Source organism: Felis catus, chromosome A2, assembly GCF_018350175.1.
Source record: "Felis catus isolate Fca126 chromosome A2, F.catus_Fca126_mat1.0, whole genome shotgun sequence".
Lineage (NCBI taxonomy): Eukaryota > Metazoa > Chordata > Mammalia > Carnivora > Felidae > Felis > Felis catus.
This window is the reverse complement of record NC_058369.1, coordinates 51,106,522-51,128,588: the sequence shown is the minus strand read 5'-3', so window position 1 is coordinate 51,128,588 and position 22,067 is coordinate 51,106,522. Positions and strand designations below refer to the sequence as shown.

The following is a 22,067-nucleotide window of genomic DNA, read 5'->3' as shown; positions in this document are numbered from 1 at the left end:
GTGAATGGAAGAGACGTGTGTAACTATGAGGTCATAAGTCCCAAGGCATGTGCCCCCCATGTTCCCATTTGTCCCTGGCTGGGATGAGACTTGGTGGCAAGCCATCTTGAAACATGTGGTCAGGGGCACCTGGGTGGCTCAGTCGGTTAAGCGTCTGACTTTGGCTCAGGTCATGATCACGCGATTCGTGAGTTCGAGCCCCGCATCAGGCTCTGTGCTGACAGCCCGGAGCCTGTTTCAGATTCTGTCTCCGTCTCTCTCTGCCCCTCCCCTGCTCATGCTCTCTCTCTGTCTCAAAAATAAATAAAAACATTTAAAAAAATTTTTTTTTAAAAAAAGAAACATGTGGTCAAAGACAACACCATGGGAACTCTGGAGCAGCAAGATAAGAAGCCAGGATCCCTCCTACCTTGAGTCATACCAGCCTGGTATGACTACTTATGGCCAGATTGCTATACACTTCCATTTTATTTAAGTCACAACTATTCTCCGTGTCTATTAGAGAAATCAAACTTATATTTTAGCTGCTACAGTGGGCCAAGTATGCTTTTCAAAGTATACCTTGGGGCACCTGGGTGGATCAGTCGGTTAAACATCTATCTCTTGATTTCAGCTCTCAGGGTCATGAGATCAAGTCCTGTGTCTAGCCCTGGGTTGAGTTCCTCGCTGGGTGTGGAGCCTGCTTAAGATTCTTTTGTTTCCTCTCCCTCTGCCCTTCCCCCTCCTTGCACGAGTGGCGCGCGCGCACACACACACACACACACACACACACACTCTCTCTCTCTCTCTCTGAAAAAAAAAAAAAAACTATACCTGACTCCTTCCCTTTTTTTCTCCCTTTCTTTTTAAAGTTTGTGTATTTTGAGAGAGACAGAGACAGAGCGGGCATGTGCATGAATGGGGGAGGGGCAGAGAGATGGAGAGAGAGAACCCCAAGCAGGCCCCTCACTGTCAGTGAAGAGCCTGACATAGGTCTCGAACACATGAACCATGAGATCATGACCTGAGCAGAAACCAAGAGTCGACGCTTAACCTGCTGAGCCACCCAGGCACCCCTCCTTGCTTTCTTTTTTTCCTTCCTTCCTTCCTTCCTTCCTTCCTTCCTTCCTTCCTTCTTCTCAAAAGAATTTGAGAAAACTTATGATTGAGGATGTGTACAATGAGTTTCATGAAATACAAATATAAAATTAAGCCCATCAGTTTCAATGGAACTGCTGTCATTAAGCATCAGATTTAGCTCTAAGCTTCCTGGCAGCCAAGACAAAAACGGCGATAAGATGAATCAGTCTCTTCCTTTGATATCAGAGGAAAGGGCATCTTCCAATTTTCCTGACAGAAAAATCCAATAATTTCTCATGCTGAGGAAACTTCTCCACTGGAGTCATATACTGATAATATTCTCTATAAATTTGACAACAATGGAGATTGAGTTTCACATGGTGATTTCTTATCACAACCTTTGATGAAAGCTCAGGCCATATTGTTACAAGACAGCTCTGGGAGGATACTTCTGCAAGATATGTGACTTCTCGTATTTGCTCTTCTCAATGATTCTACATCAGAGCAGGTAAGACCATTACCCTGTTTTACAGATAAGAAAACTAGGAAACAGAAAGGGGAAGAGCCAGATCAGATAGCTGGTGGGGAACCAGTTTTGTAAGCCAGTTTTGTAGACTCTAGGGCCCTATTCTAAGTGTCCCTCTCTGGACCTGCCAACACCACCGCACACAAAATTATACATTGAGGGGTGCCTGGGTAGCTCAGTTGGTTAAGCATCCAACTTTGGCTTAGGTCATGATCTTTCGGTTTGTGAGTTTGAACCCCAAATCAGGATCTGCACTGGTGGTGCAGAGACTGTTTGGGATTCTCGTTCTCTCTCCCTCTCTCTCTCTGTCCCTCCGCCCAACTCTCTCTCAAGATAAATAAGTAAACTTAAAAAATTATAGGTTGATTATCAAAGAAAAGCACAAGAATCATTGCCCCAGAATATGCCTGTGTTAACCAAGACAAAGCAGTCAGATCTGGTAAACATTAGAGGGACCTCTGAGCCTGCTGAGAGGGGCTGCTCCTGACTGCATGAGAAAATAGGGATGGGTACCATGAGGGCAGAAAGGAAATCCCAAATTTGGAGCCTGAATGGAACATGTGGGGCTTCAAGGATGGAAGGAAAAATAATATTAAAAGCAGCTGTCCCAGGGCAGTTGATAGCTATAAAAGGAGAAAAAAAAAAAACTCTCTTTCTGTCTCATTTCTTACACCTATTATGCACCAGGTACATACTGGGGATCCAAGTGACAATGAGGGAACTAGCCTAGTGGCTGAAAGTCACTTTCTGTCTCATTCTCAAAATAACCCTACAAAGTAGGTATGCTTATCAGTATGGTTATGCCATGTTATAGATGAAGAAACTGAGGCTCAGAGCCATGAAATGATTTGTCCAAGATTCCACAGCTGGTAAGGGTTACAGAGTTTGAACCCTGGTCTGTCTGACCCCAAACTTTTATTAATGTGCCATCACTGTTTCAATAGTAGGAGAGAAAAATGTTGATGGATGTGACATTTAAATCTTCTCTATTTCTTTGTTATTTTTTATCTTTTCTTAAAATTTTTATTTATTTATTTTTGAAAGAGAGGGCGTGCACGTGGGGGAGGGACAGAGAGAGAAGGAGAAAGAGAATCCCAAACAGGCTCTGCACTGACAGTGCAGACCCCTACATGGGACTCGATCCCACAAACCATGAGATCATGACCTGAGCCAAAATCAAGAGTCAGACACTTAACTGACAGAGCCACCTAGGCACCTGTTTGTTATTTTTTAAATAAAATTTTAAAATTTGACCACTAAGTTGGTACATACCAACCGTCTCCTGGCATACTTTTTTTAAAAAGTGACTTTTTAATTATAAAGTTAATATTACTCAGGGCACCTGGGTGTCTCAGTCAGTTGAGTTCTGACTTTTGATTTCGGGTCATTATCTCAGTTTATGAGTTTGAGCCCCCATACTGGCAGCATGGAGCCTGCTTGAGATTCTCTCTCTCTCTCTCTCTCTCTCTCTCTCTCTCTGCCCCTCCCCCCCTCAAAATAAATAAACTTAAAAAAAAATAAAGTTAATATTACTCAACAAAGTTTGGAGAATATAGACATGTAGAGAGAAGTAAAAGAAACAAAACAAAATCAGATGATTTTTTGACCATTGTTAACATTTATGGTGTTCCTCTCCACTCTGCTATGAATAACATACATTTTGCATTTTACACTGAAGTTCCCAAACTGCATACCTGTTTAACATTACAAGCATTTTCATCCTTTTATTTTATTTTTTTAAGTAGGCTCCATGCCCAACGTAGGGGTTGAACTCACAACCATAAGATCAAGAGGTGCATTCTCTGCTGACCAAGCCAGCCAGGTGCCTCTGTCCTTTTATTAAGTAGGTTGCATTACCATCGATTTAAGAACTGTGAAATATTACATCCCATAGGCATACCTTATGTTTTTTAACTGTTCCATTCTTGGTGATTTCTTCTAAATTTTGCTGTTGGAAAATATTTCTTCAAGTATCTTGGAGCATATAGCTTTGTCCTAATTTAGGACTATTTCCCTGAAATTAATTCCCAGAAGAGAAATGCCTGGGTCAAAAGGCCTGGACGTTACTGAAGCCTTTGATGCATATTGCCAAACGGCTTTCCGAAAGATTTTAGCAAGTCATTTTCCCACCAGAAATACAGAAGTATCCATTGCTCACACTGACAATTTCAGTGTCACTAGTTTTTTAAATTTCAGAATTGAAAGGCTATTAATGGCCTTTTAGTTTGCACTGCTTTGATTACTTGTGAGGTAGAAAATGTCCCATGTTTATTGTGTTTTATCTGTCTCCACTGACCAGTTATTGGGTCTGTTTGTTATCAATGTTCAGTGTTCCTCACATAATAGAAAATATTAACCCATTGTCTATAAAACATTTCCTCAGTCTGAAGTTTGCCTTTTAATGCTGGGTATGATTTTGGAGTAGGGTAAGGTTTTGTTTGTTTGTTTCCAGCAATAGAAGTTAAAGAATGTTTTTTTGGGGGGGCGCCTGTGTAACTCGGTTGGTTAAGCCTCTGGCTCTTGATTTCGGCTCAGATTATGATCTCACAGTTCGTGGACAGAGCCCCGCATTTGGTTCTGTGCTGATGCACGGAGACTGCTTGGGATTCTCTCTCTTCCCTTTCCCCGCTCACATGCTTGTGTTCACTCTCTCTCTCAAAATAAGTAAATAAACATTAAAAAAAAGAAAACACTCTATAAAAAAAAAAAACGTTTTTCTGTTTTGCACATAACCTTGTCCATCTTTTCCATAGGAATTCTTCCATTCTCTCTAATCTTAGAAAACCTTTCACCCCTCCAATGGCTTATTTTCTGTATGCGAGAACTGATGGACGTGTCTGAGCTGTTTGGTCATCTTTTTTTAATAACAAAGGAGAGAAGAGGATTTTTTCCTTTTTTCCTTCATCTATTTGACTGTCCTTGACTTTTTGTTTTAGTACCATGAGATATGCTCATTGGGGGTTGGGACTGTAGGAGGAAATGTGTATGTAAATACATGCATCCCAAAAAGTCTGGAGGAATAGGTACCAAAAAATACTAATACTAGTTATTTCTGATTGATGGGAGCAGGGCTGGGATAGATGTGTTATTCATGCCTGCCCAGCATCTTTATTTCCTTTTGGCAAGACACGCCTCTTCACCCCTTGACTCTGGTGTGGCTGCCCATGACAGTACATTTACCCAATACAGTACTTCATTTCCCTGGCAATAATTTGTCTGGGGCCAAGGGGTAGGCATGTTACTCTAGCAGAATTCATCAGAGTCCTTCCCTGAGACTGATATATGAAAACTGGGTCGAGCTTTCCTGCTGGGTTGCATTGGAAAGCTGAGACTACCTCACACCACATTTCCTGCCAGGCAGAGCTCACTCTGCAGAGGAAGGGAAGCCAACGTGCAGAGAAATTGAGACAAGGAGAGATACAAGAAAGCAAATGCTGGGGCGCCTGGGTGGCTCAGCCAGTTAAGCGTCAGACTTTGGCTCAGGTCATGATCACATGGTCTATGAGTTTGAGCCCCACGTCGGGCTCTATGCTGACAGCTCAGAGCCTGGAGCCCGTTTCAGATTCTGTGTCTCCCTCTCTCTCTGACCCTCCCCCGTTCATGCTCTGTCTCTCTCTGTCTCAAAAATAAATAAACGTTAAAAAAGATAATAATAATAAAAAAAAAGAAAGCAAATGCTATGAGCCCTGTGTCTCCAGTTCCAGTCTCCAAGACCCTGATCCATGTTGTTTTTCCCTCAATCTTGCAGTCAGCTATTGTGAGCCACAGGTCCCTCTTTGGTGAAGCTGGCTTAGGTTAGGATTCTGCTACTTAGCAAGTGAAAGAATCTGATCAGTGACAAGGATGGTCTTTGTGTGTTTTTAGTATCTTATGTAATTATTTGCTTAGTAGAAATATTTTTTTAAAAAGACATAGAATGTATTTGTTAAAAAAGGAAAGTGTAAGTGCCCTCAGACATGCTCAAAAGCAGGCAACGTGTAAAACAGAGCATAAAAGGTGTACAAGTCCTCGAAAGGACAGAGGCCACCTTATCACCTCAGAAATGTTGTCAATGAGATAAACAGGAATTTGTAGTGAAATAATTCTAGATCAATGGGTATATTGGTGGTCTAGGGGAGAGAGTCTCCTACCCTCAGCCCTGGGTAGGAGATATGTTTTCCCATGAACTAGGAAGTCTGAGATACTGAGATTCAGGACAGGGAAACTGACCTGTGTCCCCTGCCCCTGGACAATCAGGTCCCTTCTCTGAGCCTCAGTTTACACTAAGTCTAGCTCTCATATCTGAACCCCTATGGTATTCCAAGCATTTCACATTTATTATCTTATAGAATTCTCAGTTGGTCACATATTCCCATATTCCAAATGGAAAAATTGAGGCTCAGAGAGGTGAAATGTGACTCAGATAAGTCAGTCCCTTTTTTTCTTTAATGTTTATTTATTTTGAGAGAGAGAGAGAGAGAGAGAGAGAGAGAGAGAGAGAGAGAGAGGCAGAGGGGCATAGAGAGAGAGGGAGAGAAAGAATCCCAACTGATTGGGGATTGATTGATCCCATGAACCTTGAGATCATGATCTGAGCAGAAATCAAGAGTCAGACACTTAATGGACTGAGACACCCAGGCACCCCCAGATAAATCAGTCTTTAAAGCCTTTCTAGGAACCTTAGCCATCATCCTCTCTCATCTGTAAAATGGGCAAAAATGGGCATAATACATCAACCACCCCTGATCTAGTCCCAGGGAAAAGAGAAGTAAAAGCCAGCTGAAATTGAGTTGGGGTCAGAATCGTCCTCTCCCCAAGTCCTGCTGGAAAATGCACAAGTTTGGGGCGGTGGGAGGTGATGGAGGAAGAGTGGGGGTCGAAGCATGTGCCTCCTCTGACTGGCCCCAGTCCAGCCCCACCCACACTTCCTTTGAGTTGCTCCCTCGCTCACCCTGCACCAAATTTCTTCCCAAGGAAAGCCTTGCGCAAGAGGACCTTGGTCAGGTCCCTTGGACCCCTGCCGACGTCCCAGGAGCAGTTTGTGCTCCACCCCCTGCTCCAAACCTGGCGCCTAGCCATCAACCCCAGGAACCCAGCCAGTCACGTGGCGCTTTGGTCTCTGGCTTGCTTCCTCTGGGATCCTGATTTAACTCCCTCTCCTCCCTTCCCCCTCCCAGTCCCAAGCCCTCAGGGCACCACACCTATTTTGAGGGGCAGGTGCAGGGGACTGGAACTTCAGCTCAGCCTCCCGAAGAAAGGGACTTACGGGTCTGTTTTTCTGCCTGTCAGCTGGGGACCCCACCCTACGACTGTCTCTATTCTCTTCACTGTTTACTCTTGCTTTCCCCTTTCTCTACGCCCTCCATCACCACCCCCCCCCCCCACCCCCACCCCGCGTCAGTCTCCTGAGCCCTTTTGAGGGCCTGATTCCCTTCTGGGCACTGGGGGAAAGGGGACGGTGAGAAGAAAGGGGAGACAGAACCCAAGATTCCCAAGGGAGCTTCCAGGACTAGTCTGAAACTCCACAAGGCGACAGGGTGGAACTGGTCAGACTCTGGCATCACACAGACCTGGATTCGAATTTAATTTTGCCTCTGACCAACTGCTGATTTTGAACCCTTCATCTCTCTGGACCTCAGTTGTCCCCTCTGTGAAATGGGGGCCCTACGGAGAGGAAGGGAGGGAAAAGTCCAGAAGAGGAGCTGACCTGAACTAGGGGCTTCCCCTCCAACCGCCGCGCCCCTTCCCCAGCCCAGGAGCGCAGCTGTGCCTCCCAGTCCCTCGTCCCTCCGCCGCAGGCTCCTCCTCCACTGACATCAGAGCCGCAGGCGGGCGGAGGGAGCCAGCAGAGCCCGAGCCGAGCCTCAGCGAGGGAGCGAGCGGGCGGGCGGGCCAGGCGCGGAGCGGCGGCAGACAGCAGCCGGCAGCCAGAGCTCAGCGGCAGCCACTTCGGGCCTTCCAGCCAGCCCCTCGGCGGGGCAGCCGCAGGTACAGCCCGGGGGCCAACCCGCCTGTGCTCCTGGGATCCGAGGAGGGGCGGCTGGACCCACCAGCCGCTGGATCCTCTCCCCCAGAGATGGGATAGGTGCCTAAGGGGGCTAGACTCTGGATGGGCAGGGCAGGGCAGGGCCTTTCTCTCCTACCTCTGCCCCCAGGCCCCGCAGGTGCCAGGCGGCCGGTGGGGAACTGAGTGGGTAATGTCGGAAGGTGGGAAGGGTGTGCGTGTGGGTGCGCCTGCGTTCAGATGGGTCTGAATGTGGAAGGACTGGGCATTGGAGCTATAAATATGTGGGGCCGTGTTGGGGTGTGCTAATGTCTTAGCACAGGCGTGTGCATCAGATACAGAGCTACAGTGTAAGGGTATCCTTATGGGTGGGGATATCTGGGAATCTGTTTTTGTTGCAAATGTGTGTCCAGGTGTTGTGCATGCTAGCATCTGGCTCAAGGGTGGTAAGAGTGGAGGCTATATGTGTATTGAGGATGTTTGAAGTTAGGTATGTAAGGAGTTGGGGTTCAGTTTGGAACATAGGAGCTTTTAGGGTGTATAGAAACAGGATGAAGGGTATGAGTGTATCTGGGATGTCTGGTACATAGGTGAGGAATATGTGTGTGTGTGTGTGTGTGAGAGAGAGAGAGAGAGAGAGAGAGAGAGAGAGAGAGAGAGATGTGGTCTGAGTGTGTGCAGATGTGTGTTTTTGGGGTGTAAGAGGGATCTGTGGGAGGGATGTTGGGATGTGAGGATGTCAAGGGGAGTGTATCTTTGGACATGTGTGCTGATGCCTGGGTACACATGTATGATCAGGTGTTGGGGTATCTGGGGATGGAATGTACTGAATCTGGGGCAGGTATTGTGGGTGGAGCTTGGTGTGGTGTGTCCAGGTGCAGAGATATGTGTGTAACTAGAAGGGCTGCATTTGCCAGGCCTCCAAGTGGGCTTTAAAACTGTGTTTCTAGAGCCTACCATCATATCTCCTTTCCTAGAAGTTTCTGCCCCTGGGATGGGTGGCTAGGACCCCCTGGAAACAAGGTCCTATCCAAGGAGTGGGGTCTCACACCAGGGACTCTAGTCAGGACACCTTCCTTTCATTCTCCCACAGGGGAAACAGGAAGTGCCCTCCTTGAGGTCACAGAGCATACTGGGTCTGAATGGGCTCCAGTCTGGCTGCATATTGGAAGGACAAGCTGAGAGTGGCCCTGTCAAAGTCCTTGGCACTCAGCAAGCTTAACTGGGCCCCAGCCAGTCATCATTTGGGCAACTTTGGACCCAGTCCATATCTGTCTCCAACCTCAGTCTCCCTATTCTCCATCTGATAAATGGGGAGAGAACTCCCTGCTGACAGAGGTCTCTGAAGAAAGGTACAGGCTGGAGCAGGGTCAGAAGAAGCCAGGAGGGGACAGACTGGGTAGGACCATTTCTCAGGCTTCTGGGACCCAAACAGGGAGCCAGAAGGGAGAGGGGGTATAATAGGTGGCCTGGGGAGCTCCAGCTGTGGCTGCTGTTGCCGTGGTAACAGTGCAGAAGGAGCTATTTAAAAACGTGGCTGAGATATTGCTGGAAGCCCAGGCTGCCGGAAACCTGATTTCCGAGAGACTGGGTGGAAGAAGAAAGAGGAAGGAGAGGAGACACCCCAGCAATTCCCAGGGTGGGGCTGGGACATTCCTGGTTCTGGAGACAGGGGGAACCCTCCAGGGCTGTGCACTTACTTGTACAAGCTGCTCTGGGGTCTTCTCTGCTGTTCTCCTGGAGGTCAGCGTCCTCCTGAGTGTTTTGATTTGGAGAGGGAGAAACCTGGAGCTGAATAAATGAACAAATGACTTTGTTGAGAAAAGAATTCTGCTGCCATCTTGAAGGATTTTCCTTTAGGCATGAGGATTTGTTGGGTGAACAAAAGACTAGTGAGTGAGTGAGTTTGCTGAATAACTTTGTCAAATGAATGAATCAAGGAATGAATACATGCAGGCTGAATGACTGAATGGGGCCTCAATTCCCTAAGTCCCAACATAGAAGGCTGGGCCCTACTGAGTCTTTTCCCTTCATTTCCCTTCTCAGGAGCCCTGGCTGTGGCCAGGGGGCAGTGGGCCATGCCGGGGGCAGTGGACGGCCCCAGCTGGAAGCAGGTGGAGGACATTAGGGACATTTACGACTTCCGTGATGTTCTGGGAACGTGAGTCTCAGGGCAGGCAAGCGGGGGTGGAGGGGGAGGCTGTCTGTGAGCCGGGGTGTGGGGTTGGGAAGGTCCTTACTCTTGGGCCTGGCTGGCTAGGGCGACTGCATCCAGGGTGGTACTTCCTCTGGTCAGTTTATCACTGCTTCCTGTTTGCTATAGTCCAGGCCCTGCAGCGGCCTTGCCATGGCCCAGTCTGGTTCATCTTTTCACTTCTGGCTGACAGTGGGTGGAACAGAGGCTGCTCTTGGCTGCAGCTCTGGGTTCCTGTGAAGAGAACAAAGTAAGGGAGAATGAAGGAGCCAGTCTTTCCAATGTTTGGCCAAGAGCTGGGGATTTTGGCCTAGGTTTAGGAAACGAAGCTGGGCATGGCTCTGTTCTCAGTGGTGGGAATCCAGAAATAACTCAAACCTGATCTTTTCCCCTCAAGTTGATCCTAAACATGTGATGGAAGTACACCCAGGGAAAATGACAACAGGGTATATGATGTGTTCCTGTTAAAGTCAGGAATGAGGACTTTGTAGAGCTCAGAGTGGTAGCTACTGCCTAGAGCTAGGGACTGAAGGATGAGTAGAAGTGCACTTATCAGAGAGGGAGAAGGGCATTCCAGCCAGAAGGAAGAGCCTAAGCAAAGGCTGAGAAGCATGTTATGTGTGGAAAGAGGTGAAGAATGATAGAGTTGTAATCAGAGGCTAGGGGAAGAGTGGAAGATGCTTCTCTCTGAGAAGAGAGAACAGGTCATGTAAGACCTTGAAAGCCAAGCTATGGGGGCTGGACTTTATCTCATGGACCATAGGAAGACATTTAAGATATTTTGATGGGTTTGCAATTCAGGATAGTCACTCTGGCCAAAGCATGGAGGGTAAATTGGAGAGGGACATGACTAGAAGCCAGCATTGAGGCTATCACAGTCACTAGTTATTCTGATGATTGAGATTTTGCCATGAGAGATGCTTTTCTTTGACTTAGACTTCTTATCCCAGGCAACACAAATAGTCCTAGAAAGAAGATGCTAGGAAATCTTCCTTCATCAGTGAACTTTAGTACATGAGTTTGTTCTTTTCTAACTAACTTGTAAAATATTGCTTCTCAACAATCAGTGAGCATACAGATCATCTGAGGATCTTGTTAAAAATACAGATTCTGATTTAGTAAGTCTGAGGTTAAGGCCTGAGATTCTGCACTTCTAAAAAGTCCCCAGGTGATGCTGATGGTTCTTCAAATTTATAAAAGGTGTTAAGTAAACCATGACTGAAATTGTAGCAGAAAAAGAAATGAATCAATTTTGCATGGATCAAAATGCCCAGGGCATAAACTTCAGGCATGGCTGGATCCAGGGGCTCACATGATGTTATCAGGAAATTATCTTTGTCACCGGGAAATTTCTTAGCTCTGATTTCATTTGTGTTGCCTTCATTCTCAAGCAGGCCCTCCTCAAGTGGTGGCAAAGATAACCACCAAAAGCTCCAGAGTTGCATCTTATCAGCTAGGAAGGAAAAAGAGCACCTTATTCTCAAAGTGCCAGTAACCTGGCTTGTATCACGTGACCCAATTACTGTAGCCAAGGATAGACTATTCTGATTGGCCAGCCGTGGGTCACGTGACCACCTCAGGGACCAGGGGTTGGAAGAGTGATGTAGGGAGGCTCATCTCATCTTCATGGTCCACAGGTGGTCATGATACCCATAGGGGTATGAAGGAAGGGCTGAAGGGAAGCTAAGGTTCCAGTTCCTCACCTCATGAATCCCCTTTCTTTGCAGGGGGGCCTTTTCAGAGGTAATCCTGGCAGAAGATAAAAGAACTCACAAGCTGGTGGCCATCAAATGCATCGCCAAGAAGGCTCTGGAGGGCAAGGAGGGCAGCATGGAGAATGAGATCGCTGTCCTGCACAAGTGCGTGGACCACACTGTCTCTGTGTGGGTTGACCCTGCCTTGACTCCTCCTATTCTCTTCTACCTCTGCTTTGGGCAAATCATTTAACCTGTGAGCCTCAAATTGCTCATTTATAAAATGGGGTAATAATCTCCACTTGGTAGGATTGTGGAGCACTTTAGAGGTCCCTTTATTTCAGGTGTCTGCTGCAACAGCTAATGCCACTGCTTGTTTATAGTGGCTTGTTCATTCAGATCTAAAAGTCAATCCTTGAATGTAGCTTGGACCATCACATCTCAACTGGTGTTACTGAAGACCTACCTCAATTCCCCGTACATATTAAAGCCACTCAGGAAGTTCAAAAATACCTGTCTCACAGCCCCCTGACTAAATCAATAACCAACTGTCTATGATTGGCTTATACTTGTGTGTAACCTGCTGCCCTCACTGGAAAGCTTATGGAGAACCTTCACTTCTATCCTCTCGCCTGAGTTTTCCAACCACCCTGGTCAGGGATTAACTGGTCATTTCCACTATTGGGTGTGGGGAGGGGGCCTGAGGTCCAGAGAGGGTAAGGGATTTGCCCAAGGTCACAAAGCAACTTTGTGGCAGAGCCATGGCCCCTGTCAAGCTCATTCACCATCATCGGTTCATTTATTGAGCATTCACTGTGTGCCAGACATTGTGCCAAGATTCTTACCTGCATTTTCTCACGTGATCCTCACTCCAACTCTTTGAGGGAAGTACTGTCACTGGCTTCATATTATAGATAAGGAAACAGGCTTAATATTCAATGAATAAGTGAGCACTTACTCTACACCCGGTGTGGGAGGAACAATGGTAACATAAAGCCCCTGGTCTCCTGGAGCTGGCATTCTGGTGGGGGAGGCTGATAAACTTATAAACACAGACACTTTTTATTTTATTTTTTAATTAATTAATTTATTATTATTATTATTATTTTAAGGTAGGCTCCATGCCCAGTGTGGAGCCCAATGTGGGGCTTGAACTCAAAACCCTGAGACCAAGGCCTGAGCTGAGATCAAGAGTCAGATGCTTGGGGTGCCTAAGTCAGTTAAGCTTCTGACTTTTTTTTAAACGTTTATTTATTTTTGAGAGACAGAGTATGAGCAGGGGAGGGGCAGAGAGAGAGGGAGATACAGAACCTGAAGCAGGCTCCAGGCTCTGAGCCGAAGTTGGACGCTTGACCAACTGAGCCACTCCAAGCTTCTCTTGATCTCAGCTCAGGTCATGATCTCATGGTTCACGAGTGTGAGTCTGTGCTGTCAGCACAGAGCCTGCGTGGAATTCTTTCTCTCCTCTCTCTCCCTCTCTTTCCACCCCCTCCCCCGCACGTGCACACTCTCTCTCTCTCTCTCTCAAAATAAATAAAAACAAAGAATCACTTGCTTAACCGGCTGAACCACCCAGGCACCCAGAAACATGTTAAAATCATATATTGATCAGTGTTGTGAGGTAAAAAGATTTGTCCCCAAATAGCACATAGTGGAGGCAGGTTAGACCGAGGTGTGTCTGATGCCAGAGCCCAGTGTTTATCTCTCTGTGCTCTCCTACCTTCCATTACATCATAATAAATCATGGTGAATCAGCTTTTCCTTTTGGGACCCAGAACCCTGGTTTGTCCTGCCTAGGTCTACAGTGGTGGTTCTTCAAGGTGAGTGCAGGAAAGTGGCTGAGCTATCCTCAGCTCTGAACCACCTCATTTCTCCTTTCAGGATCAAGCACCCCAACATTGTAGCCCTGGATGACATCTATGAGAGTGGGGGCCACCTCTACCTCATCATGCAGCTGTGAGTGGCCTCACCCCTTGCTCACATCTCTCCCCGCCGCCCCTCCCTAGCTTCTCTGGCCAGACTGCCCTGTCCTCGGCTGCAGGGTGTCCGGTGGAGAACTGTTTGACCGCATTGTGGAGAAAGGCTTCTACACGGAGCGGGATGCCAGCCGCCTCATCTTCCAGGTGCTGGACGCCGTCAAGTACCTGCATGACCTGGGCATCGTACACCGAGATCTCAAGGTGGGGTGCAAGGGTGTGTGGTGAGCTGGGGTGCCGAGTGCAGCCTCCACATACCCCTCATTGTGTGATCTGGGGCAACTCTTACCCCATCCCTGAGCCTCGGCTTCCCATCTGCAAAATGCACCCTGTAAACCCTAAACTGCCTCCTCCCGTTCCGGTTTGGATGCTCAAATGGACACCCAGGTGAATGGTGCTGCTATTTTATCCAAATAGTGCCTTGGTCTTTTTTTGATAATAAAAGTCCCACTTTGCTCTTTGTAGAAAACTTGGATGGGACAGCAAAACATAAAGAAGGAAGCCAGAAGCCCCTGTGAAACCCTACACCTCAGAGACTATGATGGGGTTCACATTTTGTAGTACATCTCCTCCAGTCTAGAAGAGCGCTGGGGTGAGACAGATCTGGACTTGAATTCTGTCCCTGCTACTCCCTAACTATAGGTTCTCAGGCAAGTCCCTTTGCCTCTCAAGGCATCCGTTTTCTGACCTGTAAAGTGGGATTAGGCAGACTGGCCTGATAGGGATGTGGTAAGGATGAAATCAAGCACTAGCACAAGATCTGGCACAAAGTAGGTGCTTGAAAATTCTTTAGGGCCTCACAATACAAATCTGGCTTATGGAAAACTCCCACTCACATTCCCAAGTCCCCTGTCTTTTCTGGCCCTTGTCTTTTACTTTTAACTTCCTTGAGAACTTCCTTGAGTTTCTTGTGCCTCCAACCAAGATGGCAGCTGTAAAGCCACAGTGGCTTTTGGGGTGATGTCTTTGAGGTGGTGCTTGGAGAAGCAGAAGGTTCTGCCAGCCTCTGGCCATCTCTACCTCTTCCTTCCTCTCCACCTTCCAAGCCAGAGAATCTGCTGTACTACAGCCTGGATGAAGACTCCAAAATCATGATTTCTGACTTTGGCCTCTCCAAGATGGAGGACCCTGGCAGTGTGCTCTCCACAGCTTGTGGGACCCCAGGATATGTGGGTATGGAGCACCCTGGGCGGGGGCCATGGATAGGGGAGAAATCAGAAGCTGCAGGGCAGAGATCTGTCACCACCACGTCTCCTTCCTTCCATAGCTCCTGAGGTCCTGGCCCAGAAGCCCTACAGCAAGGCAGTGGATTGCTGGTCCATTGGGGTCATTGCCTACATTCTGTGAGTAGGGTCTTGGCCATTGGGGCATGTGGCTCTAGCATTCTTCTCTCCCCTACTTTGCCCTCTTTCTCCTCTCTGCTATTTCTTCCTGCCATCCAAGTGTATACCTACCTATTAATGACTAATATTAATTCATTCAACACATACTATGTTTCTGGCACTGTGCTAAGTACTGGGGATTTAAGAGAAGAAAACAAAGTGCCTGCCCTGAGAGAGCAAAAATTCTAGTACAGTAGACAGACAATAAACAAGTACATCTATAAAATGTCAGGTAGTAAAATACTATGAAGAAAAATCAAGCAGGGTTAGGGAGATGGGGATGGATGCCATTTTAGGTAAGGAGGTCAGGAAAAAAGGCATTTCTTAGGCTATCTCCTGGATGAAGTGAGGGAGACAGACATTTGAGGTGTGGGGGAAGACATTCGAGGTGTGGGGGCAGAGGGAACAGCAAATGCAAGGCCCTGAGGAAGGAAAGACGGTAGCAAATTAAGAAACAGGCCAGTGTAGCTGGACAGGAGTGAACAAGGCACAGAGGGGCAGATTTCCCCTTTGTAAAAGGGGGAACTGCTTCCTGTGGGTGTTGCCTGACTCTTGAGACTACCTCAAAGCTCCATATTGGAGCCAATGGGTACACTGAAAGTGGAAATGAGGAGGAGTTTCTCCCTGCCCAGGCTCTGCGGTTATCCCCCCTTCTATGACGAGAATGATGCCAAACTCTTTGAACAGATTTTGAAGGCCGAGTACGAATTTGACTCTCCTTACTGGGACGACATCTCTGACTCTGGTATTTGATGTTTTGCCATCTTCCCCTGGGCCCTACCTCTGGTCAGACTCCCCAGCCCCAAACTAAGAGCTGTCTTTGAGACCAGACACCAAGCACCCCAGGTGCTTCCCTCTGCCTGGCCCCAGGCTGAGAAACTTGTAGGCATTCGTTCAGTCTTCAAAACTAGTATTTTTGAAAATACCACACCCAATGACTTCATTATGCCTGAAATACCACCATAGAAGTTTTCATATGTTCTTTTGTACCTCTTACTAGGAGGCAAAACTGTGAAGCCATTATTGGTCACTTACACATCAGTGTGAATATACTGAGCAGAATCTTTTTTAAGAACAAGTTTTTTTTTAAGGGAAAAAGGAGAGAACTGGAAGGCTGGGGTGGGTGGGGGGAGCTTAGAGACTAAGAGTACAGGTGAGGTCGGGTGGTACATACACAGATCTGGCCTCTTGTCTTGCTTGGATGCTAGGCCAGACCCAAGTGGGTGGGTTTTGTGTTGGGGGTATCCACAGGTACCATCATGCTATTTCTCTTTGCTGTTTTCTTGGGGATTCAGCCAAAGACTTCATCCGGCACTTGATGGAGAAGGATCCAGAAAAGAGGTTCACCTGTGAGCAGGCCTTGCAGCACCCGTGGTGAGAGCTCCAATAAGCTGCAGGCTGGGGTGGGGTCTGGGGCCCCCAAACCTGTCTTTGCCTTCATAGACAACCCTCCACACACCCCTATCCTAGGATTGCAGGAGATACGGCTCTAGATAAGAATATTCACCAGTCGGTGAGCGAACAGATCAAGAAGAACTTTGCCAAGAGCAAGTGGAAGGTGAGCCCATGTCCCTAGTCCTGGGTCCCAGCCTCCCCAGACGTCCTCCCCACCTCTCTCCAGGCCTCAGCTCACACAGCATCTAGCACCATGTCACAGTAACTGCTCAGGGACACTTACAAGAACTTCATTCATTCATTCATTCATTCATTCATTCATTCAACACTCCCTGACACTCTATCCCAGTGAGTCCCTGACTGCCAAGAACAGTATAATTCTTTTTTACTGTTTGTTTGTTTGTTTGTTTGTTTATTTATTTATTTATTTAGAGAGAGACTGCGAGTGGGAGAAGGGCAGAGAGAGGGAGGAGAGAGAATCCCAAGCAGCCTCCATGCTCAGTGTGGAGACTGATTCGGGGCAAGATCTCATGAGCCATGAGATCTTGACCTGAGCCAAAATCAAGAACTGGATGCTTAACCAACTGCACCACCCTGGAACACTATAATTCTTAAAGAGACATCTACTCCAACCTATGGGGTCCTGGAAGGGACATATGATGGCCTGATAGACCTGTCAGACCTGACAGCTGAGTAGGAATTAGCCAGGTACAACAGAACAATGTCTGAGGCAGAGAGGACCAGTATGCAGAAGTCCAGGGGCAAGAGAGTGAGTATGTCCATTCAGGGAAGTGCAAGTAGTAAGTCTGGATGGAATGGAGGGGCTGTGGGGCAAGAGCCCAGACTGGAGATGGAAGTAGAGGCCTTGAGTGCCACAGTGGAGAACTAACTTGGTCCTGAGGACACTGAGGAGACCCAGGATTTTTAGCAGTAACCTGCCCTCTGGAAAGGGCTCTCAGGATGCAGAGAGAGGTATGGAGTCAAGGCTGGGAGACCCCTTAGAAGGCTGTGGCAGAGATGTGGGCAGGAGACAGTGAGGGCTTGGACCAGAGAATAGTGGATGGCTCAGGAGTCCTTTAAGAGGTAGAATTGACAAGAAGTGATGGTAGAAGAGATGTTGGCAGAGAGAGGAGATGTCAAAGGCTTGTCCAAGATTTTGGTTGGGGAAAAGGTGAATGGTGGCACTGTTACTGAGATGGGGATCCCAGGGGCACACAACTGTCTTGGGGTGGATGACTATGGTTTTGGACATGGTGAATATGAAGGATGTGTGGGACACCTTCGTAGATATGTTAAATAGAGAATGATACACATACTGGGGTAAGTTATTTAACCTGTCTGTGCCTCAGTTTTCTCCTCTGGCAATGGTGACGCTAATAGTATCCACTTCAAAGACCTTTGTGAAGATTAAATGAATTGCCAAATAAAGTGCTTAGAACAGTGCCTGACACATACTGCTATTTTAAGTGCTTGCTATGATGTGAATATGAATTTATACATAAAGGGTTGTATATACTTGTTCATGTATACACATTACACACACACACACACACACACACACACACACATATGCATGTATCTGTGTAAATATATAATGTGGCTGAATGTAATTTAATAAAGCCTTGTAGAGGTTTCAGGGAGTTTTAGGGAATCAACCAATAACACCTGAATGAAAATGACAAAACCACCCCATGAATCTCACTGCCAGACCCTGTCCCATGATATCCAGCTCTCAAAAGTCCCTTCTTCCCCTTCTCCCCACAGCAAGCCTTCAATGCCACGGCCGTGGTGCGGCATATGAGAAAGCTACAGCTGGGCACCAGCCAGGAGGGGCAGGGACCAACGGCGAGCCATGGGGAGCTGCTGACACCAGCAGCTGGGGGTGAGGACCAGTGCTCTGTGGAAGGGCATGGGTGGGAAGAGACATACAGGCTGGAGTGGAGGGTCTGCTCCTACGACCAATCTTTTTCTCTCTCCCCATGTAGGGCCAGCGTCTGGCTGCTGCTGTCGAGATGGCTGTGTGGAGCCGGGCTCAGAAATGTCCCCTACTCTGCCCCCCCAGCTCTAGGGCCCCAGATCCAGGGTCCAGATCCTTTGTGTGGGAGGGGTTGGGGCAGCCTGCTCCTTCCCTCCCTGAATTGGAGTTACCCAGCCTCACTGCCTTCCCACCCCTTTCCCTATCACTCCTCCACTGCATTTTCCATACAAATGTTTCTATTTTATTGTTCTTTCTTGTAATAAAGGGAAGAGATAAAAACATAGTAGCTCTGTCTCACCAGATAACCTCCACCCCACAATGTTGTGCAAACTACTTAATGTGAGGGGACCTGGCCCCTGAGGTAGCTGCAAGAAGCCCTCTTCCCAACATGAGACTGGATGGGGAAGAGAGGTGGGGAAAGGTATTTGGGGTATCCCTTTGTCCAGTGCCCCCCACCTAGCCTTCAAGGCCTGTAGATCTCCTGCGCTTTGCTGGTGGCTCCTGAGCTCGGTGGAGTTGGCGCAGGTCAGCACTGAACAGCACCTGGGGACAGTGGGGAAGGACACTGCATGGGGTCAGGGTACACGGGGTCAGGACTGATGGGGCCAGTGGCAGTGTGGAGAGGTATACAGGCAGCAGGGCCAGGGCAAGGAACATCCACTAGAGTCAGGACTGGGGTGGGTAAAGAGTCCAGTAGGGTCACCTGAAATGGTGGTGGTGGAAGGGTCTACTGGGTCAGGACGGGGGGAGGAGTCTTATGGGGTCTGGGCTGGAGGAGGAGAGGGAGCCTCAGAACACTTACTGCTTGGGCCCAGCCAGCATAAGGTCCCCACAGGCTCCGGAAAAAGTTTCCTATGCCAGAAGTGCAAAGGTGAAATTAATTGGCCTTCCTACTTATTCCCTATCCACAGGAGTGGGATTTTACAGAGAGGTATGAAAAGTTTCTACCACCTCAGCCCGCTGCTAGCCCCAGCATCCCACTCTCTCCTTACCCAGTTCCTTGTTAGCCTGGGGGCTTGGACCCTTGGCCTGGGACATGGTGGGGTGCCAGCTGTAGTCACGCTGGGCAATCTGCCACATGTGGATATCCACGGGCACGGCCTGGGGCTTGTCTAGGGCCATCAAGCAGATGCAGTCAGCTACCTTTAAGAGACAAAGAGTGAGCCACAGAGGAGGAAAGGCAGGATCCAACCAGCATCCTATTTCTAGTCCCAAAGTTGGCTGCTTCCTCCTCCACTCTGAGGTTACTATTATTTTATATTTTCAATCAATACACACTCTCTTTTAATAATTTTAAAAATAGATATGATGAGGGGTGCCTGGATGGCTCAGTTGGTTGAGAGTCCTACTTGTCTCAGGTCATGATCTCACGGTTCATGAGTCTGAAACCCATATTGGGCTCTGTGCTGACAGTTCAGAACCTGAAGCCTGCTTCGGATTCTGTGTCTCCCTCTCTCTCTGCCCCTTCCCAGCTGATGCTCTGTCTGTCTGTCTGTCTGTCTGTCTCTCTCTCAAAAATAAGTAAACATTAAAAATTTTTTTTTAAAATAGGTATGATGCGAGTGCCACTGTGTAAACATCTATGTAGGCCAGGTCCTCATCATAACCTGGGAAGAAGGCAGTTACTACATCTATTCTGCAGACAAAAAAGTGAGATTCCGAAAGATAAAGTGACTTGGCCAAGGTTACATGGCTAGGAAGAGGCATAACCAAGATTTAATGTTAGGTTGAGGTTCTTTAAAAAAACTTAAAAAAAAAAAAGTTTTTTAAACAAAACTCTATTTTTTAAACTATAGAGAAGTATAAAGAAGAAAACAATAAATGCCAAATTCCCAATCATCTTACTGCTAGCTAACCTTGTTGATATTAAACAAAAAGATTTAGAAGTACGCAAAATTTCAAGATAAAAACAACATGAAAAGGAGAAACATCTTCTGATTTGTCTTCCCAAATGTAACCACTCTTAAGCTTCCAATGATTCCTTCTGGAAAATTCTGCATACATAGAGCAGTGTATATGTGCATTGGAACAAATGGCCTTTCTAAAAAATGCACTCAAGGGACAATGTCATTTTTTTTAAAAGTCTATTTATTTATTTATTTTAAAAAGTAATCTCTATACCCAGTGTGGGGCTTGAATTCATGACCCTCAGATCAAGAGTTGCATGCTCTTCTGACTGAGCCAGCCAGGTGCCCTGGGACAATATCCTTTATACTCTTTCTGCACTTTGCATTTTTTCTAATAAAACATCTGCTTGTATCCTTTCTCCTTTTTGCCCTGCCTCCAGAAGCCAAGCATGTACCAAGCTCTCAGGCCTGCCTTGTCTCCTTCTCTGCTACTCTCTGCGTGGATGGTGAGGGTAGCTCCTGTCCCCCTGGGACATTACCTTGGTGCCCACCCCAGGCAAGGTGCAGAGGGCCTTGTGGGCCTCCTCGTAGGGGGCCTTGTGCAGCTGCTGCAGCCAGGGCAACCCGCCCTGTTCTTCTAGGATGGCTCGCGCACTGGCATTCACGTAGCGGGCACGATACCCCAGGCCAAGCTTCCTGAGCTGAGCTTCTACCTCTGGCCCTGTGGGTGAATGGGGAAGAAAGCAGGGGTCAGGGATCCTCAAATCTTTCCTGTCTTTAGGCTAGTGTGTGAGGCCTCTACCCCCTACAGGAATGCTTTCCCTAAGCACCTCTCTCCCACCTCATCACCCTCTGTGAGACCCCAGGACACTTGCATATTCAAAAGAAAGGGTTAAAGCCTGAGTTTGCTCCTCTGCAAATATTTTCTGAGCACCTACTACCCAGTGTTGGTCACTGGAGCAGGGACTAAGAAGGACTTGCTGCCCTGGAGGAATTCCCCAGTTATCCTTTCCAAAGTGCATTTACACCCATGATCTAAAATAATGGTTATAATAACAATAACAGCTTCTATTATCAAGTGCTGGGTATTATGCATGGGCAAAGTACTTTAGGTACATTATCATGCTTTTCTCAAGGAACCGGACAACAGTATGGCTATTTTCCCAATTTTACAGATGGAGAAAATAAGAACTTAGAAGAGGTTAATAACTTGTTCAAAAAAGGACATGGTGGAGATGGGATCTTGTACCCAGGTCTGAGAAACCAATGCCTGTGCTCTTAGCCTATTAGAGCACCCTGCTTCACGACTGCTTTACTCACCACTCAAACCCTTCTGGATAGAAACTGTTATTCCCATCCTACAAACAAGAGAAGCTTCAATAGGTAAATGAATTCTTTTGGTCTTATGACTACTAAGCTGGGAGCTGAGACCCAACACTGGGTTTCTTTTTTTCCCCCCAATACTGGGTTTCTAAGCACCAAAAACATTCTCTTTTCTCTAGGTATCCTGTCTCCTTGCTATGCAGTCCCTAAGCACTTCTTCTAGCTTTATTCTCACATCTACCAACTGATATACTTGCTTCTGTAAAATACTTCCCTCACAAGGCTGGTATAAAGAACATATATGTTCTTGGATGCAAAATTGTTGGGTTCACTGTAGAGTTAGCAACTTCAATTTTCTGCATACTTCCTGTATGTCAAATACTGCACTATGTGCAGTATGTGTATTTCTTTACTTAACCCTTGTGGCAACTCTGGTAGGTAAGTGCCATTATTCTCCCATTCCACAGATGAAGAAACTGAAACACAGAGTGATTAAATAATGTGCTCCAGGTCATATAGGTAGATGTCAAATGCCAAAAGAATTCAGATGTAGGTATTCTCCAGAAGAGTGGTCTTAACCCCATACTACTGTATACTATGTGTTTTTTAAATTTTTTATGAAGCAGTGAACCTATGGGGTAAAAAGCACAGGCTAGTGAGGTGCTGACATTTCAAGGACAGACAGGGAGGATGAAGCAGGGCTGATCAGA

General features: G+C 47.1%; 2 protein-coding genes across 11 annotated transcripts in view; one reads left to right on the top strand and one right to left on the bottom strand.

Moving 5' to 3' along the window:
• OGG1 (8-oxoguanine DNA glycosylase) overlaps nucleotides 1-22,067 on the bottom strand; it is a 44,871-nt gene that overhangs the window by 20,728 nt on the left and 2,076 nt on the right. For 2 of the 5 annotated variants that reach the window (XR_002153361.3, XR_002153362.3), the window contains exons 4-7: nucleotides 20,574-20,755; nucleotides 19,180-19,330; nucleotides 9,809-9,996; nucleotides 9,269-9,359 (exon numbers count right to left, since the gene is read on the bottom strand). Coding sequence is in view for 2 of the 5 variants with exons in the window: in XM_006928965.5 (XP_006929027.1) it covers nucleotides 18,644-18,730; nucleotides 18,990-19,039; nucleotides 19,180-19,330; nucleotides 20,574-20,755 (470 nt within the window). In the remaining 3 variants the exon portion in view is untranslated. Of the gene's footprint in view, nucleotides 1-9,268; nucleotides 9,360-9,808; nucleotides 9,997-17,801; nucleotides 18,753-18,989; nucleotides 19,040-19,179; nucleotides 19,331-20,573; nucleotides 20,756-22,067 lie in introns of those variants that run through there. The other 3 variants (XM_019824971.3, XM_006928965.5, XM_006928966.4) reach the window with 3 other exon arrangements.
• On the top strand, nucleotides 6,701-18,470 carry CAMK1 (calcium/calmodulin dependent protein kinase I). 6 transcript variants are annotated; one of them, XM_045051940.1, is made up of 12 exons: nucleotides 6,715-7,552; nucleotides 9,615-9,729; nucleotides 11,490-11,645; nucleotides 13,338-13,412; nucleotides 13,498-13,636; nucleotides 14,404-14,605; nucleotides 14,700-14,775; nucleotides 15,447-15,559; nucleotides 16,110-16,188; nucleotides 16,285-16,372; nucleotides 17,974-18,091; nucleotides 18,195-18,470. In XM_045051940.1, the coding sequence occupies exons 2-12, from the start codon at nucleotides 9,647-9,649 to the stop codon at nucleotides 18,275-18,277; spliced, it is 1,212 nt and encodes a 403-aa protein (XP_044907875.1). In that variant the 5' UTR covers nucleotides 6,715-7,552; nucleotides 9,615-9,646; the 3' UTR covers nucleotides 18,278-18,470. The 6 variants fall into 6 exon arrangements, with proteins under 6 accessions (XP_044907871.1, XP_044907873.1, XP_044907872.1 ...); XM_003982456.6 differs by having other exon boundaries at nucleotides 6,978-7,552; nucleotides 11,490-11,621; nucleotides 14,479-14,605; XM_045051936.1 differs by having other exon boundaries at nucleotides 6,701-7,552; nucleotides 17,974-18,470.